This window comes from Capricornis sumatraensis, chromosome 15, assembly GCF_032405125.1.
Source record: "Capricornis sumatraensis isolate serow.1 chromosome 15, serow.2, whole genome shotgun sequence".
Classification (NCBI taxonomy): Eukaryota; Metazoa; Chordata; class Mammalia; order Artiodactyla; family Bovidae; genus Capricornis; species Capricornis sumatraensis.
In genome coordinates, this window is record NC_091083.1 from 68,083,383 (window position 1) to 68,110,235 (window position 26,853).

Here is a 26,853-nt window from a genome sequence, read left to right on the forward strand (position 1 = left end):
GGATCTGGGTACACACTCCAGAGCTGAGAATGTGTACCCGGCCCCCTTACTGAACTTTAGCCTCACCTCTGGCAGCGGCAGCAATTCCTCCACTTCCACCTCCATGGCACTAGGAATCTCAGGCGCATCAACAATGGAGCTGGTATCTGGGTGCTGCTGTATCCCTGCGGGAATCTGCCCACGCCTGGCTTTCTTCTTCTTTCCTGTGAGCCGAGACAACCTGGACCCCTGTGGGGCCTGGGGAGGCTCGGGTTCAGCTCTCCCTTCCAACACTTCCATGGACACAGCCACCAGCAGTCGGCCTCGGAAACAAATGCCTTGGCCAACGCCTTCATTGAGATTCTGAAGACCGTCCCGGAGACCCGTACTGGGGGGTGAGCCATAGAGAGGTATCCAGGCCGGGCCAAAGGTGGGGTTAAACCCCGCTGTGGGGAGGTGAAGGGGACAAAAACAGTGTTTTGGAGGGAAGCGTGGAGCAGGTAGGTACTAGTCTATGCTGAGGAAGAGGGGTGTCAGATTGAACCTCTGGACCTCTGGAAGGAAAGCCTTCGAACAGCTAGGGCCTGAGAGCTAAGGACCAAGACCTGGGAGAACTATTTTTTAAAAACAACTATTATTTAGTTGTTTGCTTTGGGCTGCACTGGATCTTTGTTGCTGCCTACAGCCTTTCTGTAATTGCGGTGCTCGGGCTTCTCATTAGAGTGGCTTCTCTTGGGAGCACAGGCTCTGGGGCGTGGGCTTCAGTAGTTGTGGTGCACCGGCTTAGTTGCCCCGCAGTATGCGGAGTCTTCCTGGACCAGGGACTGAATCCGTGTCCCCTGCATTGGCAGGGGGATTCCCAACCACTGGACCACCAGGGACGTGCCGGGGAGCATCGACAGGAAAGATGCCCTGGGGGCGGAGCCAGAGGCCTGGAGGTGGAGTCAGCATTGGGGTGGAGCTACAGGTGGCCCGGTGAGGGTCCGGAGTAAACGGTTAATGTGGTCAGGGCTTGTTTTCCTGCAGGTCAATCTGTAAGGAGAACTGGGCTGCAGGGATTACTGGATATTCAGCTGTAATTAGGATTCTTGTCAACAGAACCAAACCAAGGGTAGGGTCTGTAGTCTGCGGGCGACAAGTGGGACTGTGAAGGGAGGGGTCGGCTTGGAGCGAAATAGTCACTTGGCATAGACCAGACTTTCTAAGCGGAGTTGGGTCGGGAGGATGGGGTTTGCTGTCGGGGGCGGGACCCTGGGTACACAGGGACAGGGAGGAGGCACGGCAGGATGCACTTACCTGCGCGGCCGGAATGCGAGATCTGCGTCAGGTCCAGCACGTGCGTGGCGAGGGCCGCATCGACGAGGGGCGCGTCGTCCCGTAGCTGCAGACGAAGGCCGCGCGTTAGCGGCGGGAAGAGCTCCACAAAGCTCAGCTGCTCGTTCCACTCGGGCGCGGTGGTCTCACTGTGTACCGATGTCTCGCCCTGAGCGCGCAGTGAAGACAGGCGGGAGCGGTCAGTGCGGATCCCGGCCTGGGCCTCCGCTGAGTGGAGACAGGAGGGACTTACCTGCTGCCCCAGGAAAGACACCCTCACGTAGGGGTCCACGGGGACGCGCTGGTCCAGCAGGGCATGGGCCAGGCTGCCCAGCAGCCCAGGGCGCAGCGCCGGAAGCCCCTCCGCGCGGTACACGCGCACTCGCAGCCGCGCCCACGGCCTCTCCGCTGGCACCCGACGCGGCAGCAACAGGTTCCTAGGGGAGCCGGGCGCTGAGGGACCCAGAAGCCCTAGGCTCGGCCCCTTGCCTTCTCCGCATCCAGGAAGCCTCGTCCGGTCCTACTCTTTCCCCCTCCCCACTCTCCACACCAGCTCACTTCTCGATGTTCGAACTGTGGCCCGGGTCCGGGGGTGGCAGTGGAGGGGGCAGGTCCCCGCGAGCCCTCACGGACAAAGTGACCTTGACGAAGCCTTTGGTCCCGGCGCAGGTGTCCCGGGGGTCGTGCAGTGGGGCCCATTTCTGATAGAAGTGGCCATCTGGGGAAAGAGGAGTGGGCCCAGGGGTCAGGGGGCCCGTTGGGATGCTCAGGGTGGTTGTGGAGGCTGGGATTAGAATGCTGGACAATAGCCGGGGTTCAAGTCCGGCTCAGTAGGGAGGAGCAGGAGAACGGGCCAGTCAGCCGTCGAAAGCGACAGCTGTCTTACAAGTTAGTACTCTGGGCTCGGTGCCCAGCGGGTCTGCTTCCCCTGTCCACGCAGAGGAGTCTCAATGACGCAGGCGGGGAGTGTTCAGTACCTGGCTGTTCGAAGATCATGCCCAGGTCCATCCTGAAGGTGCCGATCCGAGTGGCCATAAAGGGAAGGGTCTGCGAATGGAAAGCCTGGGGAAAGGTGGCGTTAGTCTGGATCTTCGGCATCTCTCCTTCTCTGACGGCAACCTCTCACCCCAACCCTCTCACCGTAATCTCCAGCAGCAAGTTCTGGAGGTGAAGCCGGGTCTCGTGAAATTCAAACAAGAAGTACTGGGTCGAAGTGGGGAAGCAAGAGAATTGACAGCAGGTTATACGTGAAGGGTTCTCACCCTCTGGCCCCTAGCCCTTGTAAAGAGAACGCCCTCTTTCCTCCCTTCCCCACTCCACCCCAATTCGGTGACCATACCCCTTCGCACCCTTTCCAGCACCCAGCGCTTGGCCCCAGGCCAGCCAATAGGCTCATTCCGCCCCGCCCCAGGCCAAGCCCCCTCCACGCACAGGTCTTCTCCTGGGTCCCGCCCATTCTCTCAGGCTCCTCCTTCCCTGGTTGCGCCCACCTCGTTGTAGAAGGGGCAATTGGTGCCGCGCTGCGTGGCGGTCACTCGGCGTTGCTCTCCAACGCGCACGGCCACGTAAGGGTTAATGTTGAGTCCCACCAGCTTCTGGGCCTCCAGCACCGTGACCCCGACCTGAAGGGTGAGGAAGGAGGAGGAAAGGAAGCCAACCTGCCATGGTTTGAGGGAAGAATGTGTGTGGAGAGCTGATGGTACTCCCCAAGGGTTTGGGCCTGGAGGGAGAGCGGTACCTGGAAGTCCTGGGACCTGGACACCTGGAAAGGATCCCCGCGGGCCAGGCCCCGAGCTCGGCTGCAGAGAGGGGGTTACGGTCAGCTCTCACTTCACTTCCTGCCCCTCTGTACACACACTCTGGCTTGGTGCTGGGGCTGAGATTTCTCCCCCTAAACTTTTGGTTTCTAAGTCCTTCCAGTATTGTCTGGCCTCCATCTCAACTCTACACTCAGAATTCGACTCATTTCTGGAGCCCTAAAACCATTCGTTCATTCAGCAAAGACTGATGGAGCGCCTGCTATATGCACCAACTCTGTTCTAGGCACTGGAATGCTGCAGAGAACAAAAGAGGTTAAATTCCTGGCCCTCATCAAGCTGGCATCACCTTCATTGGTTCCAGAAGCCATGTGTGAGTCAGTGTAACTGTGTGAATGTGGCAGTGTCTTATGCAGAAGAGTGAATGACCCTTGACCCCAGGATATTCGCTCCCCACCCATACTCTTGGAACCCTGTGTTTGTGAGGGTGGACAAGCATAGGCCTGCAGGTATGAGCAGGTGAGGTTGACAGACACACTGGTAAGCTATGGGAGCAGGTGTGCAGGGCTACAAGTTACCTTTTGAGTGGGCTGAACACAACGCCAGAAAGCTCCACATCAGGCTCATCATCCAGCTCCAGCGCCAGCTCATCGTCCTCATCGTCCTGCTGACCTGCTCCTTGAGCTAGCCTGCGGCCCAGTGCCACTGCCCGCCGCTCCAGCCGGGCCTCCCCAGGCCTGACAGGAAAGGCCCTCCAGGAACATGTCTGGGACCTCTCACCCATCTCTGGACAGCCATCTCTGACGTCCCTGACTCTAGGACCCATCCCTGACTCTGAACCGGAGAGCCCTCTAATTCCAGAATTGACCCCTTATTCTAGGACTGACTTCTCACCCTGGAATTGGTCCAGTACTGATCCAAGACCCAGGAACTGACCTCATATTACTGGGTCCCAATCCCAAGACTGACCCTGTAACCCAGGTCATTCCCACATACTTACTCCAGCTCCTGGAAGCCCACATTGGGGATGATCAGCTCTGAGCTGGGAGAAAGAAATGACAGGAGAGGGCCAGGTCTGACTACAGAGTTACAAACTGGGCAGCATGGGTCCAAGAGTCATCACATCCAACGGATCCACAGGGGAACTGGTTACCATTCTCCTTTACCGAGGCCTTCCTGGGTCTTGCTTAGGTGGGTGGGAGGTTTACCTGTCCTGAATGGGTGCTCCAAAGTCCTCTTGTGCCCAGACTCCAGTTGCAACCTCTGGAGGCTGGTACTTCAGGTCAAGTTCCACCTGGACCTAAAACCAGATCCTCAGTGGGCCTCAGGCTACTGAGGCTACCCTGAGGCTAGGAAAACCCCAAAGATAGTGCCTTTTTCTCCATCTATAAACAGAGACCCTCCTGGCCCCATCTGTGGTGATTTTGGTTCCTCTCTGATCATTAATAGTAGTGGATGAAAGTGTGAAAGTGTTAGTCACTCAGTTGTGTCTGACTCTTTGTGACCCCATGGACTCATGGACTGTAGCTTGCCACGCTCCTCTGTCCATGGGATTTCCCAGGCAAGAATATTGGAGTGAGTAGCCATTCTCTTCTCCCAGGATCTTCTTGACCCAGGGGCAAAGCCTAGGTCTCCCACACTGCGGGCAGATTCTTTAGCATCTGAGTCACGAGGGAAGCCCCAAATAATAGTGACTACTCTTAAGCTATTAAGAACTTACTAAGCGCAAGTAACCTCTTGAAGGAGCCCAAGACAACTCCAAAATAATCTCGTTGCTCTTGAAAATACACTAATGTGCCTTCACAGCTCTGCATGATCTGGGCCCTGCCAAACTTTCCAGCTGCATCTGCTAGGGGATCTGCTTTGCCCTGCACCCCAGGTATGCTATCTCAGGGTGCTGGGCTTTTGAATATGCTGGTTCTTCCGCCTAGAACAGTCTCTCCTCCCACTTATTTAACTCCTATCATATCTTTCAATTCTAAGCTCAAACACTACTTCCTCAGGGAACCTTTTCTGAACCCTATATAGGTCACATCTCTCCGTTATACATTCTTCCAGCCCCCTATCTGCTATTTTGTAACATCCTTCACAGGCATTTTTACATTCATTGTTGTGAATATTCTTTTTTAACTTTTTTTTTAACTGTGCCAGGTCTTCATTGCAGCTCACAGGATCTTTAGTTGCAGCATCTGAACTTTTCGTTATAGCTTGTGGGATCTTGTTCCCTGACCAGGGATCAAACTCCAGCCCCCCTGCATTGGGAGCATGGAATCTTAGCCATGGGACTACCAGAGAAGTCGCTGAATATTTGTTTAATGTTTGCCTCTCTCTGTAGATATGGAGTTCTAAGAGGGCAAGTCCTTATCTGGTTTTGCTCACTACTCAGTCCTCATTGCTTAGAACTGCACTTGCTTGTAATCAGGGCATAACAAATGATGGCAGGCTGAGTGAAAAGCTCAACATTTTGTAGGATTCCACATAAGGTAAGTGAGGAAATGGCCTAGAGAAGCTGAATAACTTGGCCAAGGTCTCAGATGGGAAGTGGAGGACTTGAGATTTGAACCCAGGTTTACTTCTATGAGGCTATGCTGACTCCCCATGAAACACCAGGAAAATCCATCCAGGCTCATCTTTGTCTCCCACAAGAGTGGCACCTGGTGCAGGGTCATGGGGCCAGAACTTCTTATCTTCTCCCCTTGCCATATCCCTGGCCCTCAGAGCTAAACCTGATTCTTGGCCCTGGGAGCTGTAATCCAAGACACCCTGACTTGGGGGCCATGTTACTACTCCTATCTGGGTCTGAGTTTTCCCCTCTGAGAAATGGAACCCACTTCTAGAGAGACCCTCAGGCTTGAGGGTGGCAGGCTAGGGGGCTGGCAGAACTCACTGGAGACACACGCAGATTCTTGTCCACTAAGGCCTCCCGCAGCACCAAATGCCCGGCAGTCTGTAGATGCTGCAGGGAGATCACAAGTGTCCCCAGAGACCTGGGGGTGCAGCACGAAACAAAAGAATGACTCAGGAGAATGGCCCCAAGGCCCTCTCTACCCCCTTTGCATCTTTGGTTCCCCAGGCCTACTCACCTGGGGCTGAACACATGGCTGCAATTGACCACCTGAACAGACAGACACTCCCCAGCCAGAGGAGCCCTATAGTGTGGCCAACGGAAGAGCTGGGAATAGGAAGAACCTTGTGACACCCAATGCTGGGCTGACACTGACCCCCAATCCATAGCCTATTCCCAAACCTGAAATAGGAGCCAACAAATTGAGAGCTAACTCCACGGCTGATCTCCTAAACCAGGAGCCAGTCCTCCCCAATTAGGGCTGATCTGGGGCTAACTATCAATCAAGAACTAATCTCCCCAGTCTTGAACCTGACTTGTCCCATACTGAGTCTAACCTCTCGAGCATTAGACAATCCCACCTCCTGAGACTGTACCATCTCCCCAAATTCAGGAATAAGCCTCCCAGCCCCAGGATGGACTCAGATGGGGTACAGATCAGCTTCTCCCCATCCAGAACCCAACCCCACTCACCTCACCTATATCTGTTTCTCGCCCACAGTGAATTCTCCTCGTTTTCTGGGTAAAACCTACTCAGAATTGAATCTAGTCATTTATCATCTCCTCCCCCTACACACACACAAATCATCCACTCTTGGCCTCACCCTCCCTGGACTCACCCTCAAAGAGCCATAGAAGATACAGAGGGAGGGAGGCAGAGAGATGGAGACATTGGGCTCAAGGACAAAGGAGACAAACTGTAGAGATGCCCAGAGATGAAGCGGGGGACCTGCAGAGAGGAGGGGCCAGAGCTCCCGATATCTAAAAGTTCTCAGAGCATCCCTGCAGACCTCACCTCGAAAGCTGAGCCTCACTTGCCGGTCATGGGTGCCTGGCAGCCCTGTTAGTCGCCGCACACACACAGTCAGAGCCATTGTCCCAGGGCCACTGCCTCTGCCTCTGCCTCTGCCCGCCTGCCCTCCTGCCCGCCTGAATCGCCTCTGACTCACTGAACTCACTTAGCAGGTTCAGCAATCCCTGCCCTTTAGTCAAACACAAAATCAGCAGGCCTGGGGGTCACGGGTAGGGAGGCAGTGAAAGGACAGAAAGATAGGGGTAAGTAAGGTCCTTGTGGTCAATTTAGTCCTCTTTGCCTGCCCCAGCTTCAGCCTCTGTCCTGCATCCTTATTGGCGGGGGCAGATGCGACCAGGTGGGGATGGAGGCAAGGGGAGAGGGCTGGACCCAGTCTGGCCTCTGCTAGCCTGTGAGGACTCAAGGACATGGGGCCTCATGTTGTTCCCTGTTTACCTTTCAGTCAAGCAAATTAAAACAACATTAAAAAAAAGAAAAGAAAAGTGAATCCCCTAGCCCCCAACATTAGCATGTAGGCACTCAACATATTTTTTGAATTAATGAGTGAACGTGTGTCCCTAGCTTGCATATAGCAGGTATTCAAAACGTTTCTTCTGTTTTTAAAGATTTATCTGGCTATTTATTTTTATTTTTTGGCTGTCACGGGTCTTTGCTGCTGCAGGCAGCAAAGTAGTTGTGGCACCTGGGCTTAGTTACTCCACAGCATGTGGGATCTTCCCCAACCAGGGATAGAGCACATATCCCCTGCATTGCAAGGCAGATTAACCACTGGACCGCCAGGGAAGTCCCAGAACATTTCTTAACCAAAATCTTTGGGTTTACTGGTGGGACCATAGATGGTCTCCAGGGAGTGTGCAAACCCTTGAAACTGTCTAAAATTTTGAGCATGTGTGCATTTTTCTGGACATAGTCCTCCTAGCTTAGGTTATTCATCCTGAAACAGATGTGAAGTACTTTGAATGAAGGAAGGAATGACTGTGTCTCACACTCTGAACCCATGAGTAACGGTAAGTCTGTGTTGAGTGCATCTCAGGGCCATCGGTGACACTGCCTGTATACAGAACACATGCTGCGTCCCCCTTGGCGGAGGCGGGGAGGAGGTGCCACCACAGAGGTGATTCATGCATTTCTTCCAAATCGCTTCGCGGACTCCAACACCAAACAAAGCCTAGATCCCCACCGGAGCAGGAGAGGGTCAGGGCTACACTGCTCAGGGGAGGGAGGCCAGAGGGGCTTCCTTGAGGAGCGATTGCTTAAATTGGGCTTTGAGGACAGGAGTTCAGCAGAGAAGGGCATCCAGGAAGTGGGAAGAAATGCAGGGCATGTTCCAGGACCTATGATTTGTTCAGTTTGGCCAGAGTACAAGGAATGTATCAGGCAGCAGCAGCAGATAAGAGGAGGCAGTCAGAGGAGCCGGGTCTTGCTGGTTCCTTGAACCAGACGTGGTCACTTCCTGTGCTTCGGCTGGAGGAGATCAGCCCTGGGATTTCTTTGGAAGGAATGATGCTAAAGCTGAAACTCCAGTACTTTGGCCACTTCATGAGAAGAGTTGACTCATTGGAAAAGACTCTGATGCTGGGAGGGATGGAGGGCAGGAGGAAAAGGGGATGACAAAGGATGAGATGGCTGGGATGGCATCACCAACTCGACAGACGTGAGTTTGAGTGAACTCAGGGAGTTGGTGATGGACAGGGAAGCCTGGCGTGCTGCGATTCATGGGGTCGTAAAGAGTCGGACACGACGGAGTGACTGAACTGAACTACATGCTCAAATGAGTTTTTGGGCCTATACAATACCAGACAAGAGGCATGGGTGAGTCTATTCCTGAACAAGGTTACACCTCAAAGCTCCCAGACTTTAAGAGAGGGCTTCATCTTCCCATTTGACAGATGGAGACACTGGGACCCAAAGAAGGGTGGAGAGGGGATCAGAATTATTAGGTGTCACTGCTTTGGCCTTCTCTTCCCTCCCTCCCTTGAGCTCTGTGGGATCTAGTCAAGCAAGGTATTTTTGCTTTGTTTTTGTTCTTTTAAAAAATTTATTTTATTATTATTTTTTGGCTGGATGGGGTCTTAGTTGCAGCACACCAGATCTTTCACTGCAGTGTGTGGGCTTCTCTCTAGTTGGGGTGAGCGGGCTCTATAGTTGCAGAGTGTAGGTTTAGTTGCCCCACGGCATGTGGGATCTTAGTTCCCTGACCAGAGATTGAACCCATCTCCCCTGCATTGGAAGGCAATTCTTAACCACTGGGCCTCCCTCAAGTGAGTTATTGCTGCCTCTGGAAGCTAACACAGGTGACTCCTCTTTGGGTTGAAACACACCCTGGCAGGTTCCCTGGGCCTCGACCCTTTAAGAACTTCTACATCCACGTCCTAATATTCCAACAAAAGTAGGATGTGGTGGAAAGAATACTAAACTCCAGGGCAAGGTTTTGGAATTCCAACTGCTGTCACTTATTGTGTGGTTTCCGGAAAATCCTTTCTCCTCTCTGGGCCTGGTTGTCCACTGTGTAATATGCACGGGATGAACTGCACTGCTTTTCAAAGTGTGGTCTTTAATCAGGATCACACGTGGTTGTTAAAAATGCACATTCTTGCTCCCACTCTAGAAATACTAACGTAATATCTTAAGGTGTGGCTGGGACCTGAATTTCCAGAAGCCACTTTGGTACTATTCTGTTGCACAGCAGGAATTTGGGAACATCTGGTCTCTTGACTAAGTGTGATTCCTTTCTGTTCTAGATGGTCTGAGTGTCCGTCTTAGTCACTCACTCGTGTCCGACTCTTTGCAACCCCATGGACTGCAGCACGCCAGACCTCCATGTCCCTCACCATCTCCCGAAGTTTGCCAAGTTCTTGTCCATTGCATCGGTGATGCCCTCCAGCCATCTCATCCTCTGACCCCCTCTTCTCCTTCTGCCCTCAATCTTTCCCAGCATCAGGGACTTTTCCAATGAGATGGCTGTTCAAATCAGATGACCAAAATACTGGAGCTTCAGCTTCAGCATCAGTTTTTCCAACAAGTATTTAGGGTTGATTTCCCTTAAGATTGACTGGTTTGATCTCCTTGCTTTCCTAGGGACTTTCAGGAGTCTTTAGCACCACAGTTTGAAGGCATCAATTGTATAAAAGAACAAAAAGATATGGTGATTGAGGGGTACTGAATTCCCCAAAGACCCCTGGTGAATATGGGTCCAGAAGAGATCACAGATCCCTGAGGTCAGAGTTAGCCTGATGACTAGGATGAGAGGAGGAGGAGCCTGAAGGGTTTTTAGAGCAAAAGAAACTAAAAAGGCTGTATTGAGAAGTGCCACATGGGGGTGACCCCTTGCCCCTTCTAAACATCTATTCCTTCATAGATACATGAGCACCTACCACATGCTACATTCCATGGGGTCACAAAGAGTCAGACACGACTGAGCGACCTGAGCGACCTCATCGACTGAACGACAGTACATGCGAGATAGAAACTATCTATCGAGGCGCTTAAAGATACAGTAGTGAACACAACAAAAATCTCTGCCTTCATAAACTTACTGCTCTACTGGGAGTGACACGTAATGAAGAGTGAAATAAAACCCACAAGTGCTAAGGGGAAAAACAAAGCAGGAAGGGGGACAGAAATTCCTTCCTGTTAAGCAGCAGTTTTAGGCAGGGTGTTCTGGGAAATGCTGTAATGTCACTGCTTGCTTTAACTTGGGAAAGAATAAGGGAGACTGCCAAGACTCCCAGGGACGTCACGACTGGCTCTGTGACGCCGGCCAGGGCGTTCCTCGGAGACGGTGGTCTCCTCTATGAAGTCAGCAGCCAGACCTAGTTACAGAGGAGAGGGTTGCGGCAAGCCACGGGCCCCGCCGGCTGCACGCAGGGTCGAGGGGTCCGGGCGGCGCGCACCAGCTGAAGGAGGGCCGAGGGCCTTGGAGGCCGCGACGGTGCCTTTGACGTCGGAAGGCCACAGCCCCGGGTCAGGATGCGGCGAAGCCCCCGCCCGGGTTCAGCCGCGTCCCAGCACAAGCACACGCCCAACTTCTACAGCGACAACAGCAACAGCTCTGTGAGCGTCACCTCGGGGGACAGCTGCGGGCACCGGTCAGCTGGGCCGGGGCCCGGGGAGCCCGAGGGCAGACGAGCCCGGGGCTCGAGCTGCGGTGAGCCCGCCTTGAGCGCTGGAGTGCCCGGAGGAACCACATGGGCTGGAAGCTCTCGGCAGAAGCAGGCGCCTCGGAGCCACAATGGGCAGACCGCCTGTGGCGCGGCAACCGTGAGGGGCGGGGCCTCGGGTGCGGGCGGGGTCGATCCCGGGTGAGCGGAGGGAAGGGGTGGGGCTTAGAGGGTGGGGTTTGGCGCGGAAGTGGGATAAAACTGTCTGGGCACCTCCTAGGGGGCGGGGCCTGAAGGGGAAAAAAGAGTAGGCAATAAATAAGAGGGTCTCGGTGAGGTGGATGGTCCTGGGAAGGGGCGTGGAAAAGCTTGTGATTGGGCCCGCTGAGGAGGCGTGGCCTCGGTTGTTAGCACCAGCGGCTACCAGGCAAACAGGGCAGCATCAAGACCTAAAGCTGGGGGCGGCACCACCGTTTCGGGGGTGGGACAACGATTAGACTGAGCTTCCCGGCGTGGGGGTGGGGGTGGGCGTGGGGAGGTGGCCTCAGAGTGCTGCAGGAGCCGAGGGTTGTGGATTCTGTGCGACCAAAACCTGTGAGGCTGCCCTGCTTCTGAGCTAAGGGAACCTGCAGCCAGGTCCTGGGGAAACAGTGGGCCTGCGGTGCACAAGGCCCCAGTGGAGCCCTTGGGCTTCCGCAGAACCAGCTGGCTCTTCCGCAGTCTCTGAAGAGCAGCTCGACCTTCTCCCCATTCTGGATCTGAGGCAGGAGATGCCTTCCCCGCAAGTGTCCAAGAGCTTCCTGAGTACGGTTCAAGCCAGCCCAGATCCCCTCTGACCCCTCTGGCTCCCCTCTCCGAACTCCATTTCTCACCTCTGAGGCCGTTTTCAGTTCTGAGCCCCCGGCCCAGGTCTGATTGTCTAGCCCCTTCCCTGAGCCCGACCCACTTTCTCTAAGAATGAGAATCCATTCTCCTTATCCCCATCTAAGTCTCCTAGCCCACCCCTTTCTTCCTGAGTCCCCTTCCTAGGTTTTTCTGAACCTCCAACACCACTCTGTGAGCCCCTCCCCCACCATCTCTTTCCCTCCCTAAGCCTAGTCCCTTCTCTGAGCCTCTTTCTTCTTCTCAGGCCTACTCTTCCAGGTGCTGAGCGTGTTGTTATCCCTGGTTGGAGACGTGCTGGTCAGTGTGTACAGGTCAGAGGGAGGGAAGGGGGAGCCCCAGGGGCTGCTCTTTGGAGGGGGTGAGGAGCTGGGCCAGACCCGGCTGAGGCTTGACCCGATTCATACCTGTGTTCACAGGAGCTGGGTCTAGGACCCTGGGGTGGGGGCTGGGGATTCTCTGGGGTCTCCCGGCCTCAGCCTCCCTTCGGTTCCTCAGGGAGGTCTGTTCCATCCGCTTCCTGCTCACGGCTGTATCACTGCTGAGCCTCTTTCTGGCAGGTGAGAGGGTGATCAGTTCCCGGGGCCCCAGCCCTGGAAGCTTTGAAGCCAAACCTGGTACACTTTCTCTGATATCCTTCAGCCCACTCAGTCCCTTCAGAAGCTCACAGTTCCTCACAGTCCCCTTCAGAGCCTTCCCTCCTCAGACTGAGCTCCTTCAAGCCTCTTTGCCCCCACTGTCCCTTTTTCGCCTGAGAAACCTCCTCCCTTCCCTTCCCCTGAGACCACTCCTTCTTTCCAGCACTCTGGTGGGGACTCCTGTACCTCGCCCCTCCTTTGGAACATGTGAGTCGGGGAGACTGTCCTGGGGTTGGGTGGTTGGCAGGCTATAAACCTGGAGGTTGTGGGGAGTTCCCTGGGCCACTGGGGAAAGGGACAGTGCCGGAGGCTATCACCCTAAGGAAAGGCTGGCTATAAACAGGAGATTTCTGGGGGATTGTGCCCAGAGGTGCTTGAGGGTCTGTCTTGGAGAGATGCTTGGAAGGTCAGGAAAAAGGGATAGGCAGTCCTCAGGGAGAAGGCCCTTTGTATCTGGCCACTCCCACACTGAGGTCGGAGCTAAGCAGCGCTGTTTTTTGTCCCTCCTTCCCCCCTCCAATAGGAACCTAAGGAGATGCTAACTCTAAGGTGAAAGAGGGCACTGGGGTGGGGAATTGGGGGCCTCAAAGGTGCTTCTGTTGGGGGTGGGGAGATCCTACGGGAAGTGGCCAGGGGGACAGGGAGCCAACTGCAGCGTGCAAACCTTCTGCCTGCAGCGAATACCACGAGCGCGTGCGCTCCCAGGGGCAGCAGCTCCAGCAGCTCCAGGCTGAACTGGTTAAACTCCACAAGGAGATGTCCAGCGTTCGCGCCGCCAACAGCGAGGTGAGTCCCGCAGACGCAGCCTGCTCTCAGAACCCGGTCCAGGAGCTTGGCCGCTGGGAGCCTGGCCCCGTGACTCCGGCCGCTGTGCAGTCCCCGCCCACCTTGGAGCCATGCTCCCTCCGACCTGAGTCTTAAGGCCCGGACCAGAGCCCCCGAGGACTCCGCCCCGGTATAAAACCTGCCCGCAAGCCCCGCCCCTCCAGTCTCCGCCCTCTCTCTTTTCAGAGGGTGGCCCAACTAGTATTCCAGAGGCTGAGTGAGGACTTTGTGCGGAAACCCGACTATGCGCTGAGTTCTGTCGGTAAGACCCAGGGAGAGACTGAGACTCAGAGACGCAGACAGAACTATGCACAAGATCGGCCCAGACAGACCGACCTCAGACGGACACTGCCTTCGCTGTGGGTCTGGCCTGGGAGCCCCTGACTAGTTGCTTCTTCCTGCTCTAGGAGCCTCCATCGACCTAGAGAAGACATCCCAGGACTATGAGGATGCGAACACTGCCTACTTCTGGAATCGCTTCAGCTTCTGGAACTACGCACGACCGCCCACGGTTATCCTGGAGGTGGGCCTGGAACGTAGATCCCAAAAGGGAATCAGGGGCGGATTCTGGAGAAAGGATCCCACAGCTTCCTGGGGTTGGACCTGACTTAGCTGAGGGCGTGGCGCCAGAGAGACCCTGCTGGGCATAATTTGGCCGCCTGGAGGCGGGGCTGGCTTGCCTAGGGTGAGGCTCTGGGTGAGGTGGAGGACAACATAATACTGGAGACACCTGGCAGTGCTTCCCTGGTGGCTCAGACGGTGAGGAATCTGCCTGCAACGCTGGGTTCGATCCCTGGGTCAGAAAGATCCCGTGGAGAAGGGAATGGCTACCCATTCCAGTTTTCTTGCCCGGAGAGTTCCATGGACAGAGGAGCCTGGCGGGCTAATCCATGGGGTCACAAAGAGTTGGAAACGACTGAGCAACTAACACTTTCTGGCACTGCTAGGGACTGGAGTCCTGGGTGGAGCTCTGCATGGGCCCTTGATAGGGTCAAGCTGATGGAGGGGCCTACTAGAACCAATGCCCAGGAGGCTGGGGAAGGGCCACAGTTGCTCCGTCCTGTGGTTCTGAAGATCTGTCCACCCCCACTGCAGCCAGATGTGTTCCCTGGAAATTGCTGGGCTTTTGAGGGCGACCAGGGCCAGGTGGTGATCCGGTTGCCGGGTCGTGTGCAGCTGAGCGACATCACTCTGCAGCATCCACCGCCCACTGTGGCACACACCCGGGGAGCTAACAGCGCCCCCCGTGACTTTGCAGTCTATGTAAGTGGGGCTGAGGTCAAGGAGGTGGGGGATTTTCCTACAGAGCACAAGGCAGTCATGAAACCTGGGGCTACGGAGCCTTTGCTTGCTCATCCATAAAATGGAGATACTACCACTTGCCTCTCAGGGTGCCATAGGTCTTAAATAATCATACCATATTCAAATATTGGTTATAGTTTATTGAGTCCTTAATCTGTTTTGAGTACTTTACATGGATTATATATCCTTGCATCCACACAACCTATGAAGTGCTATTATCTCCCCCCTTCACAGATGAGAAAAAGTAATTCTCAGATAGAGGAGGTAACTTGCCCAAGGTCACACAGTTAACAAGTGGTCAGGCTTAAATTTGCAACTTGATTTCTTTGAGCCCAGATTCCACACACTATCATCCTAACACGGAAAAATAAATGAGTGTGCATACAACTACTGAACACAAAGTAGGTTCTCAACACCTCCACCTCCACCTGTCTCTGTTCCTCCACTCACTCTTCACTTACCAGGGCCTCCAAGTTGATGACGAGACTGAGGTCTTCTTGGGGAAATTTACCTTTAACGTGGAGAAATCTGAGATTCAGACTTTCCACCTACAGGTATGTTGGTCTCTGGGAGGTGAGGGGTCTAAGAGAATGGGACAGTGAGGTAAGATTGGGGAGGAGGGCAGCCCTTGGGAGAGCAGACATTGGCATAACCATTTTTCTCTCCAGAATGACCCTCCAGCTGCCTTTCCCAAGGTGAAGATCCAGATTCTAAGCAACTGGGGCCACCCCCGTTTCACGTGCTTGTATCGAGTCCGAGCCCATGGTGTTCGAACCTCAGAGGGGGCAGGGGACAGTGCCACAGGGGATGCCCATTAAACATGCTGATTGTTGGGAGTGGAAGTCTGTGCTGAAAGAAGCTGGATCAGTGCTGGGAGGTCTGTTGTGGGCAGGTAGGCTGGCACTCTAAGTTGCCTTTGGTACGTAAATGTGGTGGGGGGTGTCTATCAAACTGCCTTCTTCTTGGAGAAGCCCAGATCAGTATAGTAGCAGCAGTAGTTCATGTGTGTGGAGTGTTTACCATGCACCTAAGATAGTACTCTGGATGTTATATGCCTTCTCTAACTAATCTTCACAATCACAAAGGGAGAAACCATTCAAATCCGGAAAGTTGCAAGGTCACACAGCTAGTGAAGAGCTGAGCCACAGTGGGACCCTGAGCCTACCTTTCTCTAAAGGTTGCCTTCTTGCAGAGCTACCAGTTGGCATGAAGCCGCGCTGTGCCCCTCACTTCTCACCCCAACTCTTGCTAGGTGCAGGTGCAGGCAGAACTTCCCATTTTTTTCAGGTAAAATCTTAGGGAGACTTGAGAACCTGTAGGGGCCATTTGAGTCAGAAATGATGCAGGCCTGATTATCCTCACTCAGGTTGTTTTACACTAAAACTTGAGTGTTCCACTATGCTAGGAACAGTACAGGCGGTAGAGTGTTGACCAGTCCCTGCCCTCCAGGAGCCTGACAAGGAAGAGAAGATGCTCCAGAAAACGGGACAATTCATTTATTGATCCAATAACTCTTCATTCAAAGGGTCAAAAGTAGAAATGGAGGGAGAAAGATGGAGGAGACGGACATCAAAGGATTAATGAGTTCTACCCAGGCAGAGGACTCGAAAAGGGGAAAAAGTGTCAAAGAAATACATGCAATATCTTGACTGTTAGGATTCTTTTCACTGTGTTCATGTTTTGGAAGAATCTACAGACTATGAACAGTGTTATACCTCTAGGAAGTGGAATGCAAGTGTATGTGTGAGGATGGAACATGTTTACATCTGTTTAAATTTGGGGGTTATTACTTTTATAATTTGAAGACAGAGGGAAAATAATCTATTGAGTACTCTTAAAAGTCTGAAGTTTTCTAACTAATACAGCTTTTCTGGAGGGGGCATTTTTACAATAGGTGCTGAAGTCTTAACTTTTTTATACTTTTTAATCACAGCAATTGCATTTCTAAGAATGGATCCAAAGGATACACAGATAAAATCTAAGTTACTACTTTAAGGATGTTGATCACACTGTTGTTTATAAAGGAAAAAATGGAAATAGTATCTAAGAAGATAAAGTACACTATAAAAATAATATGTAGCCAATAGAAATGGTAATATAAGAGACTGTTTAATGTCATGAAAAGTAAGTAATACATATGGATAATTTTTTAAAAAACAAGCTAGGTTACATACACACACACACATACACAAAAGCAAGCTAGGCTGACATACATAAAATTTTTAAATTTCCATATCAAAAGAGTTACATAGACCAAAAGACACTATAACTGAAAAGATAATAGCCTGGGAGGAAATATTTTTAACATGTATAAGAGATAAAGGGTTGCTGAACAACTATAACAATAAAGGCTGTAAAGGACAATAACCACCTATAAAAAAGCTATTCATAAGAGATACAATTGAAAAATAAACATATAAAATGATACCCAGCCTTTGTAATTCAATAAATTCAATTAAAACTGAGTGGTTTTTTTGCCTGTCATATTAATGAAATGGGTAAAAAACTGTTATGAAATGCAATTTACAGTATCTATTAAAATATTAAGTATTCATATCTTTTGATTGAACATTTTCACTTGTAGGAATAAGATTTTCATAAATATTACTATATAAACGCACAGATAAATGTATTAGGATATTCCTTACAGGATTGTTTGTTATAATGGAAGAAAACCAGAAGGGACCCAAATCTTGATAAATTAGGGATTGACTAAGTAAGCTATAACATACTCATACACAGAGTAATCTATAGGCATTAAAAAGAATGAAGTCGGTCGTAAGTTCTGGTAAAATACCGAAAATACAATAAAACAAAGTGCAAACAGTGTAGTAATCTAGAGAAAAAAATTTGTCAGACATAGGAAATACATCCTGCCCATTATCTATCTCATACAATATATCTGAAATAATTTTGTACTAACTAGCATACATTTAAAAAACATTTAAAGCATACTAAAACAGTATATACAGTATGGTCCCAATTCTGTAAAATAAAAAACATGCATCACTGTAATATGTATAAAGTATTAAAAAATATGCACCAAATATTTTAATGGGACATGGGAGTTTGGGTGGTATTTTTCCCTATAATGAATATACATATTAATTTTCTAGTAAGAAAAAGAATAGCTATTAAAAAAAAGTGAGGCTTGGAGCCTATTTTTAGAACTAGAACCACCACTGCTCCACCTTCCAGGGAGTCAGGCACAGCCCTTGATCCCCTCCCCTAACCTTGTAATTTGTCTGTGCTCCCAGCTCACCTCTGCTCTGTGGCAGGGTGGACTAGGTGTTTGGCTTATATACTCAGTCTTTGCATTTTCCAAAACAGAGTCAGTGTCTCTAGATATCTGGCCGGGAATACCCAATTTCTTGGAAGGAGAGGATTCCTTTACTCCAACAACCCCTAAAGTCAACAAGTAAGTTCAGAGAGGAGAACTAACCATGGCTAATGGCAGATTCCCACCTAAAACACAGAGTGGTAGCAAAGGAGTGGTCTTCATCTTTATTGAATGAGGGACTCCAGGGGCAAGCAGGTGAGATCAAGGGCAGCAACAGCAGGATTAAATATAAAACATGAAGTGCAAGCACTAGGGAATGCGTGTTCAGGGCTGGGGACCTTAACATGGGACTGAGAAACGGCCACGGTCGACCCCTTCAAGGGAATCTAAGCCTGGGGGGCCTGTGCAGGGCCCCTGGCTGCAGGTGGAGGTGGCTTGAATGGGGCCCAACCTTGGGCCCTGAAGTAGGAGACCAGTTGCGTGGGTACTTCTGCAAGTACAGTCTGCGCCAGTGCCTCTCGAGGGGCCTGCCAGGAGAAGAGGGGCAAGTTCAGTGATGGGCCACAATGGCTTCATTTATACAAGGTCTACATTTCACACCCAAGAAAGGATACAGAATCCAACACCTAACCCTGCCCCAGGCTCAGGTGAAGAGATAAGTATCCCGACACACATCCGGGAGAGGTGGAAGGCTGAACTCCCAGCTCTGTTCTGTCCCCAAGCTTGCCCCTACTCACATTCTGGAAACGCCGGTAGGGCACAAACTGCACTATGTCACGAGCGGCTGCCTCCCCGGAGCGTGTGTGCAGGGGTCCACCATCAGCGTCCAGCTGCTCCATGGCCTCGAAGTCAGCACAACCCACACCCACTATGATCACCGACATGGGCAGGTAGGAAGCACGAACCACAGCCTCACGTGTGGCCTCCACATCTGTCACAGCACCATCGGTCAGCAGCAACAGGACGAAGTATTGCTAAAGGCAAGTCCGTTCATATACTGAGGCAGACCCTCTAGACATCCCAGCCACACATTCCCACTCTGACAAGAAGTCTCTTGTTATATAGTCCTCAAGGGAGCGCCCCCACCCCCTTCCTCGCCCACTACCTCCTATAACCCTCACCGAAGCATTCCTCTGATTTGCAGCCTGGGTTGCAAACCTGGCCACATGGTTGATGATGGGTGCAAAGTTGGTGGGCCCATAGAGCCGGACTTGGGGCAGGGCCTGGCGGTAGGCATCCACAATGCCCTGGATGCCTAGAGAAGAAAGGCAAAAAATACCATGAAATACTGGGCCTCTTGGGGTTCTGCCAGCCCTGACGACACTTGACCCTGGCCATGGAGATTTGGGAACTTGGGTGGATTTCATTCACTCGCCCCTGTAACCCAAGGTTTTTAACCTTACCCTACAGATGAGAAAATTAGGGCCGAAGAGAGGAAGGGCACGTGCCCTGAACCACAGCTTGAATTAAAATCCAGATTGGGGGAATCCCCTGAACAAATCCAGGAGAGTTGAGCATCAAATTATAATGCACTTAAAAAATAATGAATTATAACCCATTTTATAAAATAAGAATCCACAGAGATATAATAGACAAGGAAAAGCTCTTAATGTAGAAGAAATTATAGAACCATTTGACCATCAGAGATAATTGATTAAGGCAAGGATTATCAATGGATGCCAAAAGGTAAAAAATTGATGAGTGATTGGATATTTATATAGTCTCAAAGTATCCTTCCAAAGGATGATGATTATTAGTTTAAAAAACAAAAACAGGCTCACTCACCCACAGTCAATTAACAAAGGAGGTAAAAACATACAACGGAGAAAAGACAGTCTCTTCACCAAGTGGTGCTGGGAAAGCTGGACTGCCGCAAGTAAATGAATGAAGTTAGAACACTCCCTCATACCATACGCCAAAATAAACTCTAAATGGCCTAAAGCCTTAAATATAAAACACAACACCATCAAACTAAAAAGGGATATAGGCAAAACATTTCTCAAGGAAATAGGAATAAAAGCAAAAATAAACAAATGGGACCTAATCAAACTTACAAGCTTCAGTACAGCAAAGGAAACTATAAACAAGAAGACAAACTACAGACTGTGAAAAAATGTTTGGAAATGATGTGATCAACAAGGGCTTAAATTCCAAAATATACAAATAGCTCATACAACTCAGTATCAAAAAAACCCAAATAATCCAATCAAAAAGTGGGCAAAAGACCTAAACAGACAAATTTTTAAAGAAGATACAGATGGCTAGTAGTCACATGAAAAGATGCTCAACATTGGTAATTATTAGAGAAATGCAGGGAATTCCCTGACGGTCCAGTGGTTAGGACTCTGTGCTTCCACTGCAGGGGGCACATGTTTGAACCCTGGTAAGGAACTAAGCTATTTCAAATCCTGAAAGATGATGCTGTAAAAGTGCTGCACTCCATATGCCAGCAAATTTGGAAAACTCAGCAGTGACCACAGGACTGGAAAAGGTCAGTTTTCATTTCAATCCCAAAGAAAGGCAATGCCAAAGAATGCTCACACTACCGCACAATTGCACTCATCTCACATGCTAGTAAAGTAATGCTCCAAATTCTGCAAGCCAGGCTTCAGCAATACATGAACCATGAACTTCCTGATGTTCAAGCTGGTTTTAGAAAAGGCAGAGGAACCAGAGATCAAATTGCCAACATCTGCTGGATCATGGAAAAAGCAAGAGAGTTCCAGAAAAACATCTATTTCTGCTTTATTGACTATGCCAAAGCCTTTGACTGTGTGGATCACAATCAACTGTGGAAAATTCTGAAAGAGATGGGAATACCAGACCACCTGACCTGCCTCTTGAGAAATCTGTATGCAGGTCAGGAAGCAACAGTTAGAACTGGACATGGAACAACAGACTGGTTTCAAATAGGAAAAGGAGTACGTCAAGGCTGTATATTGTCACCCTGCTTATTTAACTTATATGCAGAGTAAATCATGAGAAACACTGGACTGGAAGAAGCACAAGCTGGAATCAAGACTGCCCGAGAAATATCAATAGCCTCAAATATGCAGATGACACCACCCTTATGGCAGAAAGTGAAGAGGAACTCAAAAGCCTCTTGATGAAAGTGAAAGAAGAGAGTGAAAAAGTTGGCTTAAAGCTCAACATTCAGAAAACGAAGATCATGGCATCCAGTCCCATCACTTCCTGGCAAATAGATGGGGAAACAGTGGAAACAGTGTCAGACTTTATTTTTTGGGGCTCCAAAATCACTGCAGATGGTGATTGAAGCCATGAAATTAAAAGACGCTTACTCCTTGGAAGAAAAGTTATGACCAACCTAGATAGCATATTCAAAAGCAGAGATATTACTTTGCCGACTAAGGTCCGTCAGTCAAGGCTATGGTTTTTCCTGTGGTCATGTATGGATGTGAGAGTTGGACTGTGAAGAAGGCTGAGCACCGAAGAATTGATGCTTTTGAACTGTGGTGTTGGAGAAGACTCTTGAAGAGTCCCTTGGACTGCAAGGAGATCAGCCCTGGGATTTCTTTGGAAGGAATGATGCTAAAGCTGAAACTCCAGTACTCTGGCCACCTCATGCGAAGAGCTGACTCACTGGAAAAGACTGATGCTGGGAGGGGTTGGGGGCAGGAGGAGAAGGGGACAACAGAGGATGAGATGGCTGGATGGCATCACTGACTCGATGAACGTGAGTCTGAGTGAACTCTGGGAGGTGGTGATGGACAGGGAGGCCTGGCGTGCTGCGATTCATGGGGTCGCAAAGAGTCGGACATGACTGAGTGACTGAACTGACTGAAGGAACTAAGATACTGCATGCTGTCTGGCATGGCCCCCCACAAGTGAAGAACTGCAAATCAAAATTACAGCAAGGTATCACCTCACACCAGTCAGAAGGGCCATCATTAAGAAATTTACAAGTAACAAATGTTGGAAAAATGTGGAAGAAAGGGAATTCTACACTGTTAGTGGGAATATAAAATTGGTGCAGCTACTATGGAAACAGTATGGAGGCTCCTTAAAAACCTAAAAATATAGTTGCCAAATGATCCAGCAAGCCCACTCCTGGGCATATATTCGAAGAAAACACTAATTCAAAAAGATACATAACACCCCAATGTTCATAGCAGCATTATTTACAGTTGCCAAGACATGGAAGCATCCTAGATGTCCATCAACAGATGAATTAAGAAGGAGGTGGTATATGAATAAAGCTATCTATGAAATAGAACCAGAACCACAAACATGGAGAATACACTAGTGGTTGCCAAGTGGGAAGGTGTTGGGGGAGGCATGTGAATGGGAGGTTGGGGTTAGTAGATTTAAGCTTTTATATACAGAATAGATAAACAAGTCCTACTATATAGCACTGATTACTATATTAAATATCCAATGATAAACCATAATGGAGAAGAGTATTAAAAAAGAATATATATATGTATAACTGAATCACTTTGGTATACAGCAGAAATTAACACATTACAAATCAACTATACTTTAATTAAAAAATACTAAAATAAAAAATAGATTCAAATAATTTTGAGAAAGATGTGTCTTAAACTGTTTCTTTAAAAAAAAACGAATAAAGGGAATTCCCTGGTGGTCCAGTGGTTAGGAATCCACACTTCCACTGCAGGGTGCCTGGGTATGGTCCCTAGAAACTAAGTTCCCACATGCTGCATGGCAGGACCAAAAAAGAAAATATTTTTTAAATTAAAAATGAATAAAAATTAATTAAATATGTGTGTGTGTGTGTGTATAAAGGAATGAAATATTGCCATTGCAGCAACATGGATGGACCTAGAGATTAGCATACTAAGTAAGCCAGAAAGACAAATGCCATATGATATGCGGTATTTAGAATCTAAAATATGATACAAATGAGCCTGCATACAAAACAGAAACAGACACAGAAAACAAATTTATGGTTAACAAAGAGGACAGAGCATAGTGGAGCGGTAAATTAGGAGTTTGAGATCAGCAGATACAAATTACTATATATAAAATAAACAAGGTCCTCCTTTATAACACAGGGAACTATACTCAATATCCTGTAATAAATGATAACGGAAAAGAATATGTTTATATACATAAACTGAATCATTCTGCTGTACATTAGGAACTAATACAACATCGTACATCAACTATCCTCCAATTAAAAATGTTTAAAATAACATATAAAGAAAAAAACAGTACTTGTATAGAAGAGAAACCTGGTAGATTCCACCTCAACCGAATGATCAAAGGTAATAAGACTGGTAAGAGGATAAATCAACATATGCCTCCGGAACATGCAGCATGTTCTGTGGTATTCCTGCCAAAAATGCATAACTTGAATCTAACTATGAGGAAATAGGTAAACCCAAACTGAAGGACATTCTACATATTAACTGACCTGTAATCTTAATAAAAGCACAGATCAGATTAGATCAAGTCAAGTTTTCAACTTCAGCGTGTTTACGTGCAGGTGGCTAGGGAAACATGGGGTTTGGTCCTCTCTAGACAAAAGAACCTGGAGCAAAAAGTACCCTGAATAGAGCTCCAAGGAGACACCAATGCTTCTACTGATGCCCAAATAAGTACCTGTGAGCCTCTAGGCAAAGATAATAATGATACTATAACAGCTACCATAGTTTAGAGAGCAATTAGAATGTGCCAGGATTACTGCTTCAAGCTTTACATGCATCTTCTTAAAATATTCAATATCCTATAATTTCTTATTATGAAGCCAAAGCACACAGAAGCTAAGCAACTGGCCCCAAGTCACATGAATATCAAGTGGCAGGATGAAGATTTGACTCCAGAGGCCTAGTTGTACAATCCACTCCTCTAGACAGCGGAGTCAGGTGTCTATCTCCCCACCTTCGTTCTCCCTTGCCCACACAAACTTGGCAGAGATTGGACAGATACACCTTATGCTGGAGGATGGGGGACTTACCTGCACAAAAGGGGTTACTGGGGTTGAAGTTCAAAGCAAATTCATGGGAAACCTGAGGGCAAGAATAAAAATGAGGTAATGAGGTTCTTTCCCCATGACCACTTGTGTGCTAAGAAAAAGGGCACTAGGATATGTACAAAGTGTTATTTAGGAGGTATTCAGTCCTGAGCATCTGCTGTATACATGCCTGTATGGATGAATCCCTGCAATTCCACATAAAGCTGGGCGCCAAGCAGCAAGTTTACCACATCCCCCCTGATCAGGACCATGAAACTAAAAACAGGAGCAGTGGAGGGGAGAAAACACTCACCTGCCAGTCAGGGGGTACCTGGGCCCCAAATCCAAATGCTGGGAACAGCTTGTCCCTGTGAGAAGACAGCAAAGGGGGAAAGAGGCAGTGAGAGGACTACGAGCCCGGAGGCCAGCAACGTCTGCAGGGAGCGGCGAGGAGGAAGAGCAAGGCTGCTTACGAGTCATAGTCCTGAACCACACTGCCCACGCTCCACAGTGCCGTAAGGTACTCATTGACCCCTGTTGGGCTCAGGTAGTGCAGAGAATCAGGTGAGGAAGGGTCTCCGTTGGAGCCTGTGAAGTCCACGCCCACCTGCGGGGAGGGCAGGAGGAGAGTTGAAGGCCATCTTCGAGCCCCAGATCTGTCTTCTTGCCCCTGATGAAGCAACTTACAGTGAAGTTGATTTGACAGCCTCCCATCACATAGTCCAAGAATGAATGTTCTGTTTCTACCTGTAGTTGAAACCATGGTTATAGCTGGAGTGAAGGGACTGGGGTCATGGAGCTTAGAAGTCAAAGGCTGGGTCACATGGGCTATTGTCTCACCTGACAAATCTTGACACAGATAGTTCCAGAGTTCTTGTAACTTTTCTTTTTCTGCTGTTTCTCAGGGTGAATGCATTCAAACTCAGCCTGGTAAGGAAAGAAAAATTAGAGTAGAAAACTTCCAGAGCCTCAGCCAGGATGGGAGGTACCTTGCAGTCCCTCTATTTCTGGGGCTGTAGTCGCTATGTCCACCTCAATATCCCTGAGCCAGCACTCACTGGGGCTGCTTGCAGCTGAGCCAAGCTGGTGTGGAAGGTACCAATGAGGTCATGTGAACCATCACTGTCATAATCGGAGCATCGCACCTAGGAGGGAAGGTGTGTGTGTACGTAAAGACCAGGAGGCAGGTGGCAGGTGAGAATAAATCCCTCCCTAGACTCTCTGCCCCTGCTCAGTCCATTCAGGAGGCAAACTCCTCACCTGGATGGGTGTACTGGGGTCTCCCCCACAGAAATGTTGAAGGGGAACAGAGAACCGTTTCCAAGTAGGATTCAGGTTGTTCTTGATGACCTGAGGGTAGAGTACAAAGCTTCCAGTGAGCGCTGGGTTGGCATGTGGGGAGCTGCCATCCTTCCCTAGCCATAAGCAGACTCCTCCCTGTGCTCCAAATCTTGGTAGTTACAAACCCCAGGAGATTCTCTCCTGCTCCATCACACCCAATCTCAGGGGGCTCACACCTCTGATCTGTATGCCAGGTGCCATTTCCCATCACCCTGACGGAAAAACTCCAAGAACGGATCCGATTTTCCCAGGAAGTCCTGTCAATGTCACAGAGACCCCAGTTATAAGATGCAGGCAGAGACAAACAGTATGAAAGACCTCTGTCCCCTCCCACCTCCAATACACCACCCCTGTCTGCTTAATTCCTGAACCCCCAGGGCCTCCTTCCATACACACCTTCTTATCCAGGTTTCTGGCTTCCACCTCCATGATCACTACACGATTATCTTTCAGCTCCTGAGCTGAGACCTAGGTAGGGGAGGCAGGAGACTGTATCGTCTCATGAATTCCTCACTGATATGAACACACTCCCCCACCAAACCCCAGCCTTACCGTGATGGTCCCCCGCCCAGCAGGCTTTCCAGGCTTCAGCATCAAGGGCAGAGTTAGCATCCGACTGGATACAATCTAGGGCAGGGGATGGGGGACCAAGATCTCAGACAAGGTTAGGTCCTGCTGACCCCCACCTCCAAGTTCTAGGCTTTCTGGGTTATCTCACAGGGCTCTGACTCAACCTGTGTCTGAAGGATTCTAATCCTTGGACCTACATACCTGTCCCAGGGAACACTCAGCTCCTCCTAGGAAGTCATCGTCCCCCAGCTCAGGTGTCTTATTGTCTATGTCATAGATGCCAAATCGGAGCTTTTGGACTGTTTCAAAGTGGTACTCAAGCTGCAGAGTCTTGGAGAACTCAGGGCTCGAGCAGTTCCGTACTCGCTCAGTCCGGCCAAGCTGTGGGCAAGAAGCCAATAAGCATCACAGTCACGTACCTTCCACCCCCACACAGTCCTAGCATCTCTCCACGACTTTAACCCCCATAGTCCTCCTTACCTCAGTCCAGTTGCCCCCTCCCACATCCTGTAAAAGGACACAGAGTGGGTCAGACTTGGAGCCGATGTCCTTGTCAATGAGGTGGTCACATGAAACAGACAGCTGAACCAAGGTCACACAGTGGGCCATCTGGGGGGGTGGGGGGTGGAAAAGACACAAATTAGCCACCGAGGACCCTTTTCCACCTTTCCCACCTTTCCCTGACTGTAGCTCCCAACTTGTAAAGCCAGTCAGCTTCAGCCAGGCAGGGCTGAGCCTGTGTCTACCCCCATGACACCTAAGGAAAAGAAAGCTCTACAGGTTCCAAACTCCTCCAATCCCCTTGGGTAGGGTCAATGGGATGGGAGATGGCGATTACAGCCAACCCTGATCCAAGAAAATGACGGTAAAATGCAGAAAACAGTGTACTGGCCTCCATCAACAACTTTGACCCAAAACTAGTCCTCAGCCCCAAACTGGGTCCTAATCCCAATAATGCTCCCTGGACCTGGACCCCAAACTTATCTTCTCAGAGACCAATCAATTTCACTCTGATGCCTTTACTGGCCTTAGATCAGACCTGAGTCCAA

General features: G+C 49.9%; 3 protein-coding genes across 9 annotated transcripts in view; 1 reads left to right on the forward strand and 2 right to left on the reverse strand.

Annotated features, from left to right (window-relative positions):
- Nucleotides 1-6,989, reverse strand: part of LOC138091174 (fer-1-like protein 4) — a 39,539-nt gene extending 32,550 nt beyond the window's left edge. Inside the window, 15 exon segments of the mRNA XM_068986813.1 lie at nt 67-425; nt 1,276-1,462; nt 1,547-1,730; nt 1,852-2,011; nt 2,271-2,355; nt 2,434-2,496; nt 2,784-2,915; nt 3,032-3,092; nt 3,629-3,787; nt 4,051-4,092; nt 4,259-4,350; nt 5,938-6,037; nt 6,134-6,222; nt 6,589-6,644; nt 6,911-6,989. Of these exon segments, the coding sequence (XP_068842914.1) occupies nt 67-425; nt 1,276-1,462; nt 1,547-1,730; nt 1,852-2,011; nt 2,271-2,355; nt 2,434-2,496; nt 2,784-2,915; nt 3,032-3,092; nt 3,629-3,787; nt 4,051-4,092; nt 4,259-4,350; nt 5,938-6,037; nt 6,134-6,222; nt 6,589-6,644; nt 6,911-6,989 (1,848 nt within the window).
- Nucleotides 6,990-10,897: 3,908 nt separating this feature from the next.
- On the forward strand, nt 10,898-15,854 carry SPAG4 (sperm associated antigen 4). Of its 2 annotated transcripts, none has more exons than XM_068987793.1 (12): nt 10,898-11,207; nt 11,728-11,832; nt 12,158-12,224; nt 12,409-12,470; nt 12,712-12,755; nt 13,072-13,097; nt 13,226-13,334; nt 13,560-13,635; nt 13,781-13,896; nt 14,469-14,636; nt 15,140-15,229; nt 15,344-15,854. In XM_068987793.1, the coding sequence occupies exons 1-12, from the start codon at nt 10,898-10,900 to the stop codon at nt 15,491-15,493; spliced, it is 1,323 nt and encodes a 440-aa protein (XP_068843894.1). In that variant the 3' UTR covers nt 15,494-15,854. The 2 variants fall into 2 exon arrangements, with proteins under 2 accessions (XP_068843894.1, XP_068843895.1); XM_068987794.1 differs by having other exon boundaries at nt 11,116-11,188.
- Nucleotides 15,855-16,786: 932 nt separating this feature from the next.
- Nucleotides 16,787-26,853, reverse strand: part of CPNE1 (copine 1) — a 38,895-nt gene continuing 28,828 nt past the window's right edge. For all 6 annotated transcript variants that reach the window (XM_068987587.1, XM_068987585.1, XM_068987584.1 and 3 more), the window contains 15 exons: nt 26,285-26,413; nt 26,006-26,185; nt 25,787-25,861; nt 25,631-25,702; nt 25,411-25,491; nt 25,154-25,243; nt 24,952-25,038; nt 24,734-24,820; nt 24,581-24,640; nt 24,367-24,500; nt 24,207-24,261; nt 23,897-23,948; nt 19,077-19,210; nt 18,693-18,929; nt 16,787-18,482 (listed from right to left, as the gene is read on the reverse strand). In XM_068987587.1, coding sequence (XP_068843688.1) covers nt 18,342-18,482; nt 18,693-18,929; nt 19,077-19,210; nt 23,897-23,948; nt 24,207-24,261; nt 24,367-24,500; nt 24,581-24,640; nt 24,734-24,820; nt 24,952-25,038; nt 25,154-25,243; nt 25,411-25,491; nt 25,631-25,702; nt 25,787-25,861; nt 26,006-26,185; nt 26,285-26,413 — 1,614 coding nt within the window. In that variant the 3' untranslated portion in view covers nt 16,787-18,341. The remainder of the gene's footprint in view (nt 18,483-18,692; nt 18,930-19,076; nt 19,211-23,896; nt 23,949-24,206; nt 24,262-24,366; nt 24,501-24,580; nt 24,641-24,733; nt 24,821-24,951; nt 25,039-25,153; nt 25,244-25,410; nt 25,492-25,630; nt 25,703-25,786; nt 25,862-26,005; nt 26,186-26,284; nt 26,414-26,853) is intronic.